The 13,143-nt window shown below is 35.1% G+C and overlaps 1 protein-coding gene across 15 annotated transcripts in view; it reads right to left on the bottom strand.

The window, feature by feature from the left end:
- The window catches only part of MYCBP2 (MYC binding protein 2), a 290,879-nt gene that overhangs the window by 42,370 nt on the left and 235,366 nt on the right, over positions 1 to 13,143 (bottom strand). For 10 of the 15 annotated variants that reach the window (XM_040487281.1, XM_040487282.1, XM_040487283.1 and 7 more), the window contains 5 exons: positions 11,075 to 11,176; positions 5,317 to 6,960; positions 4,262 to 4,431; positions 3,263 to 3,507; positions 1,105 to 1,272 (listed from right to left, as the gene is read on the bottom strand). In XM_040487281.1, the coding sequence (XP_040343215.1) occupies positions 1,105 to 1,272; positions 3,263 to 3,507; positions 4,262 to 4,431; positions 5,317 to 6,960; positions 11,075 to 11,176 (2,329 nt within the window). The remainder of the gene's footprint in view (positions 1 to 1,104; positions 1,273 to 3,262; positions 3,508 to 4,261; positions 4,432 to 5,316; positions 6,961 to 11,074; positions 11,177 to 13,143) is intronic. The other 5 variants (XM_040487286.1, XM_040487288.1, XM_040487296.1 and 2 more) reach the window with 1 other exon arrangement.

Here is a 13,143-nt window from a genome sequence, read left to right as displayed (position 1 = left end):
CCTAAAGAGTAATAATAACCCAACGAATCACATTTATCAGACTAGTCTCAAAATGGTTTCTAACTCTTAAAAAAAAATCTATATCCTTTAGAGATACTTTATTATCTTTATAGATATAAAAGGCTATACTGTACTCTTTGGAGAAAACTTCAAAAGCAGCTAAAAAAAACCCTCTGATGAATAATCCACACAGTTGGAGGGAAATATTACAAGTATTTTCAGCGGAAAATATATTCATTTGCATATATAAGTTCTATTGTGTGTATTAAAATATCCACTATATTAGTTTATATTCACAACCATACAGTATTAACACAGTGGCATATCTTAATAAGCATATTCTTTCTTCCTTCAGCAAATGTCTTCCTTTCCAATAATGTGTTTGCAATTACTCATTCCTGATATCTTGATGCTATACTAAACTTATCCTTTTTCAGTTAGCCACGCTGATTTTTCCTATCAAGTATTTCTTTTATCCATCTTTTTTCCCCATAATCATTGCTAACACAATCCAACTTCATACAGTTAGTGGAAATCTTTGACTAAATTTATCAGCTTCTCAATTGACACTGTGAGACTATCCTTGCATTTTTATCACATGGTTCCTCCTCCAAAAAGTTGCGGTGGTACCCGAATTTCCTCTGCATTATATTTAGATGCTTCTAGTCAGTTTTCAGGAGGGTCTTTACACTGATGCTACCATAGCTAAGTGAGGGGGAGGAAAACACTGTATGCAATAATCCAGGAAGTTCAAGATCTATTTTTGGTGCTACCTCTTCCGTGAAACCTAAAGGCACTGCCTCAAAGTGACCTTTCTCTAGTCTGACTTACTACGGCACTACATGATACAATATATAATGGAACTTTTTACTTCATTTAGTTGATCTTTTCTCTCCAACTAGTCTGCCTCTGCTGTCAAGGACTATGCCTCATTCATGTATGTATGCTTTTTCTTACTGCTCTAATAGTTAGCAGAGTTGACTTAATGTCTTTCTTGAGATGGACAGATATATAAAAGAACTTCTAAAGCATTCTTTTCTAGTTCAGTCTTTCTCCCACCACCAAAACACTGGCTATTCAACAGAGAGGAGAGAAGTGAAATACCTTGGTGGCATAGATTTCATATTGCTCTCTGGCTCTTCAAACACATTAGGACTTGCATCAGGTGTTACGGATATGTATGGGGCAGGTACAGATGTTGAACGTAGATATCTCATTTCATCCTGGAACAGGTTGTCATCTTGATAGCCCACAAAGTTTTCGTGATGATGCCTGCATTAAATTAAACTCAGTAACTTCAAGTATGATGGCACCATAGATATTTTTCATTTTTAATCTCTTTCATAAAAGAAAAGTAGCACATGTAATTCTATAAGGGTAAAGTATTAAAATAATTATAGATATAAGTAGGAGGAAATAAAAGTCGGACAATTTCACACATATATATTCTAGGTGCCACAAACAGGTCAAATCCAAAATTGAACTCATTTTCTTTCCTTTTGAGAACTTTCCAACCTCTGGTATCTTGATGAATGATCCCACCAACTAACTATCCAGGTGCCTAGGCCAAAGTACCTTGGTACTGTGGTAGGCCTAGTGCTCAACTGTGACCAGTCATTCATGCCTATGATTACTAGGCTTCCTCTCTGCTGACTCCATCATCGTTGCCTTGGTTCAGGCTCATGTTTCTTGAATGGGCTACTGAAATACAGTCAGTCACGTTTTTGGTAGGAAGATATGTAAGAGTCAAATTTGAGAAAAATTAGACCCAAGAAATGTTACATCGGGGGGTGGGGGTGGGTTGTGGGTGTCCATTTCCCAGAGGGCTAAAAATATAAAATCCATAATTATGGTAAAATGGCATTTTTGGTTTTTTACATGTTTTACAATTTGGTTCTTTCCTTTTCAAACTGGAACGAGTTGTTGACCTAGTCTACTAAGTGGTCTGACTGAAGCTCAAGTCTCACATCCTCATTTTGTTTTTCATTCATTTTGTTAAAATAGTAATTACAAAATTAAAAAAAAAAACAAAAAACACCCCGGTATAATTTTGCTATGGAGAGGGCAACACTGCCAAAAATGGAACTGTTGGTTAGCAAGCCATTCCTGTAGGCAATTTGTAGAAATCTTCATTCATCAGCTGTTGAAAAAAAACCCGAACCTCGTATATGAAAGGCCATTTACAATGTCAGGATATGATGTATGGAAGTATAGGTCATACAACTCAAGTCCAATATAGGAAATGGTATACAACAGGCTTCTCTCCACCTTCAGTCATGCCCTTTATGAAGTTTCCATGTTTGAAGCAGAGTGATAGTCTAACTGCAAATAAGTTCATATATTTCCCTGTTTGATATTCCTTAACTGTTCTTCTTGTTCATGGGATAAAATCCAACTTTAGTATGGGCTACACAGCCCCATATTACCTGGTCTTAGGTAACCACTTCTAGGGTATTTCATCTGTTTCTCCTAGTGGCCAATGCTTTAACCAGCCTCTGATTCCTTAAATGTGTAATGCTATTTCATGTGTGTCTTCACACATGTGTTTTACTCTGAGGAGTCGCTGTCCTCCATCACCTACTTGATGGATTTCTATTTATCTTTTAAGACAGCTACAGTGTCAGATCCTCTGGGAGACCTTTCCCGATCTCCTTGGGAAGATTCAGGTAGTCTCCCTCTTTTATGCTCTAACAGCATCTCTTCATACTTCTATTATAGTACTCCTCACAAAATATTTTGAATGTTTTCTTTACATGTAGGTCTGTCTTTCCACAGAGTGTGAGCACACGGGAGTCAGGATTTTATTACATTCATCTTGGTGTCTTCAAAGTCTAGCACAAAGCTGATACCCAGCTAACTAACATTTAAATGCTAACAGAATGAATAATGTAAACAATGAAAGATTTTGAGAGCAAATTGTTTCTTTCCACTTTAACATTCCCAACTGGTAACAGACTGAAGTCAGCTTACCAAAAAGTAAAAGACAGCTAAAGTCGTATTTCCTAAGACATATTTTGTATTGATAATACAAATTGATATAGTACGTACATTTTTTTTTTTTTTAAATACTTACTACCATAAAGTGTGTACCCTACCAGTCGTATGTTGGTCAAGGCAATTCCGAAAATAAATTCCTGGTGGTCTCTTTATTGTATACAATAGATAATGCAGTGTGGGTATTCAGAGCAGGATATTAATCAACAATGGCTATTAATCCCAAGTGATTAAAAAAAAAAGAAAACCAACCACCAAGTTATATTACCTAGCTAATGTCTGCAAGTAGAGACAAGGCATTTTAACAGGAAGATCTTCAGAAATGCCCTCCTTCACGCTGGGAAGCTGAGACTGAAATGGCTTTGCAGGATGGTAACACAGAATGCTTGGCTCTGCGGCGCTGCTCAGGGACAGCAGGAACAGCGCGTTTGCTTTAATCACTTGGTGAGCTTCCATGGTGGGCAAGGCACGAGGAGTCTTGACTTGCATTGGCTTCCTCCTGGACTGTTTGACCTGGCGAAGAAAAATTTGTTGTAGTATTCAAATCATATTCAAATTTTCAATTTCTTAACCTAAATATTTTGAGTTTCTAATAAAAATTATTAAACACTTATAGACCTATTTTAAAATAATAATAGTGATTACCAAAAAGAACATTCACTGTAAGCTTTTCCTGAACTGTCTGCAACTTTTATTTCAAACATAAACTATTTCTTTTCTTTCCTTGGGAAACCAAGAAAACCTAACTAGTAAAATCTAAATGTAATTTTTTTTTTTTTAAAAAAGAGTAAGTGTGTGTGTGTGTGTGTGTGTGTGTGTGTGTGTGTGTGTGTTCTGCAAATTTTTACTTGGGTGTGCTTCTAGTTTCCATGAGACCTACAGTATACTTAAGGATTAAGAAAAAGAGAGGGGGTAAAGAGAGGAAAAGGAAAAGGGTTCAGAGAGATAAAGGTGAAATGGAAAAGCAATGCATATATGTAGAGTAATAGATAATTAATAATAAAGAATTACATGGAAAACAATTACAAATAAGGCATATGTGCTGCATATGCATATGCATATCTTGACATATGCCAAGATACAATTTATTTTTGTAATTAAAAATAGCTAACCTAGTACAAATATTAGAATTGTATATCGTTCCTATTATAAAAGCTGATCTTTAATATCAACTAGGTAGAATTATCTGATATAGTATGACAATTAAAAGGGATTTTTACAAGATTTTCTTATCATTAATAGTATCATCAGAACCAAATAAAAATACCTTCTCCCTTGCAGCAGCCTGTTTTTCACGGAGGTATTTTTCTCTACAGCGATCACAGACTAGATACCAAGTGCTTCCTCCTATGCCACCATCACCACAGTTACCGGCCCATCCTCCACAAAAATGCCCAATGCTATTGTAACCTTGTCCACCAGCATACCGGCCACAACCTTCAAACAAGAGCAAAATTAACACTTTAAGTTCCCTTAACAATCTGACACTTATATATAAATGACAGATTCACCTTCTCAAAGTAAGCAAAATATTGAAGCAGGTATCTCACTTTTTCCCCCCCCCCCCCGGCTGTTAACTGCATCAGAAAAATAGCATTGGCAAAAAATGATTAAACAGTACCTAAAATACTGGAGACACTCTATACAGGTAGATGAAAAGAAATTTAAGATGTGGGTACATTTAGGCTTACTGACATATGCCAAGAAAATTGGACAAAATAAATATAAGATATTCTGTAAGAATGATATATTTTAAGGAACCTTGTATTTTATAAAACATTTCAGGTGTAATATGTAAAAAGAAAAAAGGTTTAACCAAACTCCTAATAGGTGAATTTTGGAATAGTCATCAAGTGTTATAGAAATCCTTGTATTTATCTAAAATACAATCTTCTGATTTAATAGTTGAGATCACTTCTACAGGAAAATGCTCGAGGAAATTAGTATAATCTAATATAATTTGCAATTTTTATTAGGAAAATACTAAAATTGAAGGAGACCTAATACTGGGATATTTCCTATGTGTATGGACATGTCATTATTTCTTTTGTGTGAGACACCTTAATAGCACCCTTTGGGTCACATATAAAGCATTAAAAAAATCAAGTGTTTCCGAATGGGATACATTAAAATACAATTGCACTAAATTACCACCTTACTCTTAGAATTTCTTTAGCTGTTTTCCTCAACACCGATATTGGTAATGCACTTTGAAGTTTCCCTGTACTTTAACATAAGTTATAGAGCAGCTCAAGTTAGAAGTTATTCAGTTCATTTTTTTACACAAAGTACTTATAATATATATTCAGTAATACTGTTTACCTGGGTGAGCCTGTCGCATGTGATAGGTAACGGGGTATGGATGGGATTCTCCACACAGCTCACAGATGGTGTCTTTCTCTGGTCCTCCGACTGCCAGCTGGGCCATCTCACCAAACAAATTACCCCTGGGCCGAACTTCTGTCTTTTCCTTTTTCTTTTTGTCTTTTTTGGCCTTCTTATTCTCTTTTTCACACTCTTTCTTTTTAAGGACTGCACAAGAACCAGGACTTGGAAAAATCATATTCTGGGAAGCTGCTTTGATAGTAGCCAAAGAGATGTCTTCCCAAAAAGCCACTAAATGTTGTAAAGTCAAAGGAAGAGGAGATTTGGACTTCATTGGGTGATGCATGGACATTTCGAAAGTGGCTTCGGTTTTCCCATCCTCACATTTTTCATGCAGAGGTGGTTCTTTAAGCATAGACAACACCTTATTTTTGTTGATACTACCCATTTTAGATATATCTGGTCCATGAGGTGCAATATTAAACATATTCAGTGCAGATGATATTTCTAATGAATGTCTATTTTTTAATTTGGTTTCCTTTTCTTCTGTAGGCTGTTGGCTGTTTAAACTATTTCTTATAGGAGCATGTTCTTTGGAAAGTTCAGGATTAAATTTTAAGAAAGAAGAACAAGCCATTGCATCGTGTACTATGCCTTCATGCCACAGGAAAGAGGCAAAGACTGCTCTGGCACACTCGGCTACGGAAGGGGACATGGCTTGCTTGGCCGGCTCTAAAGGTTTGGCTCCATCCCCTTTGAAGAGAAAGCTGGACTTTTCCTTTTTGGGCCTAGTGTGCCTGTTAGCACACTTTCGACTTATTTTGGGGGATGCTCTCATTTCCTGTTCATCTTTCAGTGGTGCTTTTCCTATGCTGAAATGAACTTTATTTGAACCTTCATCAACACTCTTAAATTCACTACCTTCATCACAGGTGCTATCCGTTAGACTATTTGTTTTTAAAGTACTTGAAGTGCAGACTTCGACCACCTCACTGTGAAGGTTTTCTTGTACCACGTGAGGAGAAGGAGCTCTATTTTCGGTTCCTGGGGAATCTTTAGAATCCTTTGGTACTGGTTTTGGTTTTGGTGATGTTGATCGTCCCCTTAACGGTTCTGTGAGGGGCATTTTCTTCTTGCGTAGGGTATCTGGGTCAAGTGTGTAAGAGTCTGATTTGGAACGTTCCCGAGGAGGATCAAGTTTAGTCTTAACAGGAGCAGTGCTTTTTTGAGGTAGATTTTTATCATGTGGTGAGGAGGAGCGCGGAGAACTAGCACCAGATGGGCTAGACCTATTGGCTGGGAGAGTCTTTGGCTTAGGAGATGATGACCGAGAACCTGGTCCTGGAGATTCAGCTCTAAAGCTAGAAGACACCCTCCCATCAGATTTTAGTGTCTGCAAGGTATTATGGTTGGGGGACAAGGACCTGCTATGAGAGTCTGACCTCAACTTTGCAGCATCAGATTTCAACATAAGGGATTCACTAGCTGATAAGCCTTCTGTACTCCTTGGCTTCTTCTGATCAGCAGTAGTTCGGCTCATACGTCCATCAGGTTTAAGTGATCTGCTGTGTTTGGAGGACAGTTCTGATTTTCCTGATGTAGAGAGTGGTCTAGAAGATGTTGAGATAGTTCCTCGGTCACCTGTATGGTCCATTTCATAGTGAAACTTGTTAATAAAATCGTAACTTAAAATTTAGCCACTAAACACTAAAATAAAAGCATAGCATGAATAAAAAATTCATGTTGTCATACACAAAAATACTTGAGGAATAAAGGAAGAAGGGAAAATGTTTCTCATAAAATTTCTATTGAATCATTATACAATCATTGCCACCAAAAACTATTTTCATGGATGCACAACAGACTGAATAAATAAAACCTATACATCAGTATGAATTCCATATCTGAATCTCAGCCCTGGTATAATAATTTGAATTTAAATTCAGGGACAGACTAGAAAGAAAACACAACTATTTTTTTTTGGAATAAGAAATTAAGAAAACCTATGTATTTTTCAATATAAAGTAGTCAAGCTAAATCTCCAGCAGAGTCCTATCTCACATCCTTATTAGGGTGATGGTATAGGTCTTACTGAATTGCAAAACTGAACTCATATAGATACATTTATTATTTTCAAGTACACAAATACAATTAGGCTAATAAAGAGCTGCTTAGAAAACCCTCCAATCGGAACTTATGGATTAGAACGTATGATACACGAAGGCCTGAAACTTATTATTTAATTACATACAGTTCAGGCAGTCTATTGCTTATAAATAGATTATATCCTAAAAGTTTATTTAGTTCATTAAGCTTAGCTGGTTAGAACTCAAGAGTTTGTGTCCTTTTGGAAAAAAAAAAAGAAATGGGAGGATCCTCAGAATCAGTACTACAAGTCTGAATCATGGGACCTTGAAACAAGGAATCAGGAAAACAGAAAAAAAAAAACAAAACAAAACAGATAAAAACATTCCCTCTTTCCTAGGCAAAGCACTATTTCTACAGGGTCGCCATTTGTTTCTGGCATTCTGCCCTCACGCAATGTGTCTCCTTCCTCATACTTTGCTTTGAGGCATCAGAGCCAGGTTTTCTTTGTCACCAGTAAGTAGTCACCCTACAACGTTACCTTTCTTCCCTGAAGTAAAAACTTCTACCTTTAATGCACATAATATTAATTAGTTGTCAGAAGAAAAGTAATCTGATTAAAGTGATTCAAGTGGTATTAAAAACTGAAAATCCATAAACCTTGCTAGAAGTATTTTTATTTTTTGAAAAAGGCTACCTAGTAAATTGAGATGGTTCTCTTAACTGGTTTTATTGTAGGTATTTCTTTCTCTCTCTTTTATTTTGAAAAAGGGATGCAAACAAATTTGGATATGTAGGAAAATGTTTTTTGGCTGGCCTGTGTGTGTGTGTGCGCACACACGTGCAAGTGCACACGTGTTTCTAGTATAGGCCAAGGCAATATTGCCACAGAATCTGCCCTTCTAATGGAAGGTCCGTTAAGGAGTGGTATTTTTGTCTGTTACTCTCCATTGATACAATGTTAAGAACAGGTCCTGGAATATAGCATATGCTCAATAAATACTTTTTTCTTCTGCTATTCCCAAATTTCAGATCCTCTGAAAATCCACTTTTTGCAATTAGGACTCCTGAGGCCACAGGGCAAAGGTAACTAGCCACTGTGGTGTGAGAATCAGATGCTTACAAGTCAAGTAATTCTGCAGTAAGACCATGAAGTGTGGCAGCCTATCTAGGGCATATTAATAAACTGAATACTTAGTTTAACTGCAACATGTCAGTGTTCACAGTAATTATTTTCATTCTTTGGATGAATAAAAATAACTATACTAAATATAATGCTCCTCAGTTTCTACAGTTCCTTATCATTCTATCATAAATTTCATTTATCATATGTAGTATATGTTCTTTTTATAAAAGCAGTATAAGAGATTGGGCTAATTTGAGGGAAAAGTCATGGAAAAAAATCACAATATAGAAAAAAAATCCTAGATACTGATACTGTCTTAGGACCTAGAGCACAGATAAAAAGGTGTAACAATCCTGATAAATAATTACTCTCAAACTGTACAAAAGTAGTTTAACAAACTGCTGCTCATCTTATTGATCCAGAAATAGATCCACAGAGAAGTTTTATAAACAAATACACTGTATTTGGTAGAATTAAACATCAGTCTAGTCCTTTCCACTAATTTTTAATGTGTGATGTTTGGGGTCCTATTTTTTGTTGTTGTTATTAATCTGACAGCTGGAAGTGCTTTCACCATCACATTTATTTCAGAAGCTGAACCACAAAGATCAGTAAATCTAGACAAATAGTAGCCAGTAAATCTTTTACATTTGCCATCCCTCTAAGAGATCAATTCATGAATTGAAAGAGGTTTGCTTTCTAAATCAATGGTGTGCAATTCCTCATAAAGCGAAATCTCTGTGGCTGGCCGAACAATGAAATCTTATGAATATCAGGAACACCACTCGTCATATGTTGGCAAAAAATGTCTGCTATATAGAGAGGGTTGGAGAGTACAGGCACCTATATACTTCATCTCTATGCCTCTAGTGATGGTGAATATTTTCTTAAGATCTCTAAGTGGTGATATCTGAATACCTTTTGGGAGTCCAAGTGCATAAATAATGCAGAATTATTTCTTCCTGAATTGTTAATTGCCAAATTATAAATAACTCCTCTTGAAAAACTTATTTTTCAAAATATATTTCATATATTTTTAAAATAAAATGTCAGGTTTGTTAAGTGTGTAGAACCATGTGCTAACTCATTAATGTTTATCTTCTTCATTTGGGTTTAAAACATTTTGGATCACTGGGTTCTATTCCTAAAACCAACACTATACTGTATGTTAAATAACTTAAATTTAAATAAAGAAATTAAAAAAAAAACCCAAAAAACCATTTTGTAGCATGTTGTATTACTAAAAATTGTCATGTTGTGGTTGCTTCAAAGATCAATAAATATAAACAAGTCAATCTAAAAATCTTTAGAGCACACATGATAACTTACACTCATCACTAAATTTAGTTTAATGATTGTAGTTATCATATGTAAGTTTAAGTGATAACAGGCAAAAATTGTTTAACCTCAATGGAATTCTGTAGAAAAATAATAAAAGACAGGATGGAAATTTAGCACATTCAAACAAATTAGTAAACATGTTAAAAACATTTAACATGTATTTACTCATTAATGCCGTTTATAATTTTTTCATGCCCAAATCATGAATCATCAGGTTATATGTTACCATACTATAACTAAAATAGTACATTGTGCTATGCCATAATATATATCAGGTTTGACAACACTATATACTGTAGAGATCAGGGACTATAATCCTATTTATTATTCTATGAGACTACATACTATCACTATTAACTGTACAAAGGAGAAACGTAAAAATGTTTTACCCATTTCTAGGAAAAAGGAAAATTACTTGAAAAACTTATGCAATACATTAACCACTGGTGCAAAAAACAACTTGATAAAATTTTCTTAAAATACAGAATTTTGAGTTTAATTAAATGTTAGTTTGAGACAAAAATAAGAGTAGGCACCTGTAGTTTTGTAATGAACCAAAAGCATATTTTTAAACTGCCTGAAATTTTATCAATTGTCATGGTAACTAAGAAAATACTATAAGGAAGACTCGATGCCAGACAGGACAGGTAGGTTGATATCTATATATCTATATATCTATCCTGATAACTAAGTTAAACTAAAAAACTTCAACTTAATTATCAAAGTGTTTTGCATAAATAACTTAAATAGAAAATGATTTTAACATTCCATAACAGAAAAAGGGGTTTAAGACTAAACCTGTCACGTAAGATACTATGTTCTTACAGATCACAATGTGCTTTATGCCTTATGTGTAGATAACATCTTGTTTTGATAATGACTTTACAACTCCCCAAATCAGGCATTTCTTTCTATATACCTTTTTATTTTTAAAGATCTTATACAGGTTTGAAATTAAATAAAAGTAAATATTCAACCTACAGATATAATAAACATGCATGACAATTAGGATAATTAATACTATAATACTGAATAGACACAACACAAATTACCCCAAAATATCAAATTTTAAATAAAATGATAAACTTTAATCTTAAAAAATGGAATGGGATGGAAATGACTGAGGTGAACTAATAAAACTTCTTTATTGAAACCTCCCATGTTCATTATGAATGGCCCATCAGTGAATGCACGCATACCCACCCTTGAGTTTGTGAGACAGAGATGAGAGAGCAGAGGCAGGCCCAGCTACAGCATAATTTTTGTAAATGCGCTCACGAGAAGCAAGGTTGTGAGATGGAGATTCTATAGTGGAAAACATTGGCAAAGAAGCAGCACAGATTCAATGGAAAAAAAATTCAGCAGAGAACACAAGCAGAAACAAAGCATTTCAAATGGTATGCACAATCACCTTATTAAAAAGTTCATATTCAGCTAAATTTTTCAACAGGTTTATATTTCTCTAAAATTAAAACTGAAAACAAAGGTCAAACTGGTTTAAATTAGTAAAGATAGCTCAAAATGCATTAAAAGCTAAGTAAGACTCATTGCTCTCATAAATCAAAATTGAACATTTCTTTTAGACTAATATTTCTTTAACTCAGTTTTCTTTTCTTTGGTGCTCATTTACTTATAAATAAATGTTTATAAGTAAATTTTGTTTTCTTTTGTAAATAGTGGGAGATACAGAAGCATTACTTACAGTTTAGCATAGCTACTGTCACCTGGTTTTCTATGGACACACGATTATGATTTTTCCAATATGTATGGAAACATATAGGGTTGACTACTTTTCTGAGTCCATTTTCAGTGGGCAATGTTAGTGCTACTCCCTATATTTAGTGTTTGTTCTGTAAAGCTTATTACTGAGATACCAAATTTTGTTTCATAAAAAGTTTTGCAACACAAACAAAGCAAAGAAAATTTACAAGTCACTGAAAAATGCTAGACACATTAATGATTTTACCATGCAGAAAATGAAGTACTTAAAATTATCTTTTTTTCAAATAATTAACAGAACCCCTAAATTGTAGTCTTTTCAAAGTTGTATGCTAAAAAAAAAACTCTATCTAAATCTGAAAAAACATCCATTTTATTTGAAATTTTAACTCATGGCAATTAAATCAACTGAGCTGAAAGAAAGTAGTAAGGGGATAGCTTTCTTGTTCGTGAAATAAAAAATTGGATACAACATACACTGTTCTCGAAAAGGAAAAGTAATAATTGACTGATTCATTAGTGTGGCCAAGATTAAAGATGGACTACTCAAAAACCAAGAGGTCACTCCCTGCAAGGTATGGACTATGTATTACATGTCAGACATTATTCTGAAAATTGAAGATAAAGAGATGAATAGATATAAAGTCCATGCTCTCATGGAACTTATCTTCAGGTAAAAGGAGAGACAACAAGCAAATATATACTAGGTCAAGTGGTGATGAACTCGGGAGCCACAAGCATGCAGATGCTGAGTGACATTCCATGCCTGGAGAGGACCAGTTAGGGAGTGGGGTCCAGAAGAGACAAAGCCCTGGGACATTCCTAGGAAGACAGAACAGAGGAGGATGCAGAAAAGAGAAATGAATAGTCAATGAGGTAGGAAATATCCAGCAGAAGGTATTTCAGGGAAAAAAAGAGCCATCACTCTGTCAACACACTGCTGATACAGCAATAACATGAGATCTGAGAACTGAAGACTGAACTTTAGCAAAACAAAAGAGACTAATTTCTGTGAATAAGGACAATGGCAAGGACCCCTCGGAGTGGGTTCAAGAGAGAAAAGCAGGAATGTATGGAGAAATGTGACAAACGTGCCCTCAAATCATCTTCACCTAAATTTTAAAAAATGTTAAAATTTTTAATGTTTTTGAGCAAACCTCTTTTTGAACTCTATAAAAACCCAAAGGTACCAGGTGCTGCAAAAGGAATTCTCATGCTATTTAAATATCATTTACTACAAAGTCTGCAACTCTCACTGCAAATATCAGGAGGGTACCAGCTTTCCACTGGAGAATTAATTCAAGGGGAATTCAACCTGCGAATGTAAGGATACACTCTTGTGGCTTGCCTGCCAAAATCTGTGAAGACAGGGTTTAGCAGGAGGACACAGAAGCAGAAATCAGAATACTACCATAATTAGAAGCACCCATAAACATAAATGTGAAAAACAAGGACATTTGTAGGATAAGATGTTTGAGGTTTAAGGACAAAGTCCTGGAAGAGGTTTTGAAACCAGAACAGCTCTGTAGTCTCTTCACTGTGTTACAAAGCCT

Source organism: Herpailurus yagouaroundi, unplaced genomic scaffold (assembly GCF_014898765.1).
Source record: "Herpailurus yagouaroundi ecotype Mexico unplaced genomic scaffold, PumYag 164, whole genome shotgun sequence".
Classification (NCBI taxonomy): Eukaryota; Metazoa; Chordata; class Mammalia; order Carnivora; family Felidae; genus Herpailurus; species Herpailurus yagouaroundi.
This window is presented reverse-complemented; position numbering and strand designations above follow the sequence as displayed.